The 1,785-nt window shown below is 45.8% G+C and overlaps 1 protein-coding gene across 1 annotated transcript in view; it reads right to left on the bottom strand.

Moving 5' to 3' along the window:
- Positions 1-1,635: 1,635 nt before the first annotated feature.
- The window catches only part of H257_18691 (hypothetical protein), a gene marked incomplete at both ends in the record, with an annotated part of 873 nt that continues 723 nt past the window's right edge, over positions 1,636-1,785 (bottom strand). Inside the window, one exon of the mRNA XM_009847807.1 lies at positions 1,636-1,713. Within this exon, the coding sequence (XP_009846109.1) occupies positions 1,636-1,713 (78 nt within the window). The remainder of the gene's footprint in view (positions 1,714-1,785) is intronic.

A 1,785-nucleotide genomic window follows, 5' to 3' on the forward strand; every position in this document is an offset into this window, starting at 1 on the left:
GTACATCCGACAGGAGTTGTACCAGCGCATATCAACGATATCTTAAAAGAACCAGATAAGTACTAGTATAGAAGCACTCATCTGCAGCTGGCGCTTTGTCGAGGCGTGCTACTTTAGGTGCAAGCCACTCCTTCGTAGCTACGCATTTCCGAACGTCGTACAGATAGTAGAACAACTAAACTAACACAATATGAGTCTCAATGAATTCAATGCTTCGTATGCCTATGCCTCTGTCATCCCTACTAGCCACAACGCTTCAACGGCGAATGACCCATGGGACGACTTCACAGTGACCTCGCCGATCATCCACGAAGTCCACGAATTTGGCTCCATCTAGTCTACGGATAGGGAAAACTTGTTACTAGTATCACCGAAATCGTCGATATAAAATCCCTCGCTTTTACTTTGCTTTCAATTTTTACGGAAAAAGAAAAGGAGAAGTCATCTCCGAAATCTCCCTATTGCCTCGTTTAAGGCCAAGCTGAAGCAGCGCCAGCTACAAAATGCATTGGATCAGATCAGCATGGTGATGGAACGCGCGACAGAGTGGACTTTACGAGGTACCACTTGTCGAGGCCATGTCATGAGCGAAAGAAGCAAGGCGGTCGGTTTCGCCAGCGACGATCTCGAACTGCTGGGGACGAACTGGCATCCTCGACAGCGAGCTGTTTGTGTTGAGCAATCGATTGGATGTTGCCAACCTTGCGTGAAAAGTAATAACTGTCAATTCTAATAAACTGTGGAAAATTCATTTTTGTCCCTGTTCCAAAGTTGGGGGGAGATCAGTAAGTACTGCTAGTATTAATAGTACTGTAGTGACTCCAATTTCGAAACCAACCTTAAGATCGGCGCATTTTCCAACGTTCATGGATCGTCGTCAAGTCCTCTTTGTGCATTACCATGACATGAAAAAACAACCTTGGAGTTGGATCGCGATGAAGTCCGAATATTTGACATGGCAACACGTTTGCTGATAGAGATTACTATAATAGTATCCAACGAAGTCCCATCCAAGTGTGTGGCCGCGTTGCTTGAGGACACTCGTCGCGTCGTGCAGCGCAGATCCGTGTTCACAGTCAGTGTGTGCTTCAAGTCACTTCCGCAAGCGGCATTCAGGGTGTCTACTACAGACATAGCCGGAGAAAAAGATTGTTGGTGGTAGTACTACTGAGCGATGCACTGCAGCATTGTTCACTACGTAGGCGTCAAAGGTGAGGGGCATCGCCTCCAGCGAGCACCGGGACCTGTTATGACAACAACCATTCTACCGGTAACGTGACGGATCTGTGATTTGCCGATTTTGAGCTCCATTCACTGTCAATCGACCATATCTGGCGAAGTTCAAATTATCTCGACGTGAAAGTTGCAGTGTCGAAAATTCTTTGTTAATCAGGGCAAATAAAATGTCAAAGTTAAGTAGTGTAAGAGTTTGAATCAGGGCACATAAAATGTCAGAAGTTATTGATAGTATTATTTAAGGCGGCTTCAAGGAGCGCGCGACATGCAGTTAGCCTCATTTACATGCGGTCGAGGTCTTTGGCAGTACAAACATCATGCGTTATGAAGTTACATTGTAATTAGCGAAGTGCATTCAAAACAATGTTCGATCGGAGATAAGTGGCGTGCCCCCTGAGGTCACCAGCATCGAAGTTGATGCAGTTGGATTAGGTGTAGGGTGCGCTTGAAGGTGTACTCTGTCCATGTAGAGTACACCTACAGTACAAACAGTACAGTGAACGACGTAGGTACTGGCGCACAGTGGTACAATCAAATATGAAGAACAAA

The sequence above is a fragment of the Aphanomyces astaci genome, assembly GCF_000520075.1.
Source record: "Aphanomyces astaci strain APO3 unplaced genomic scaffold supercont1.200, whole genome shotgun sequence".
Classification (NCBI taxonomy): Eukaryota; Oomycota; class Saprolegniomycetes; order Saprolegniales; family Verrucalvaceae; genus Aphanomyces; species Aphanomyces astaci.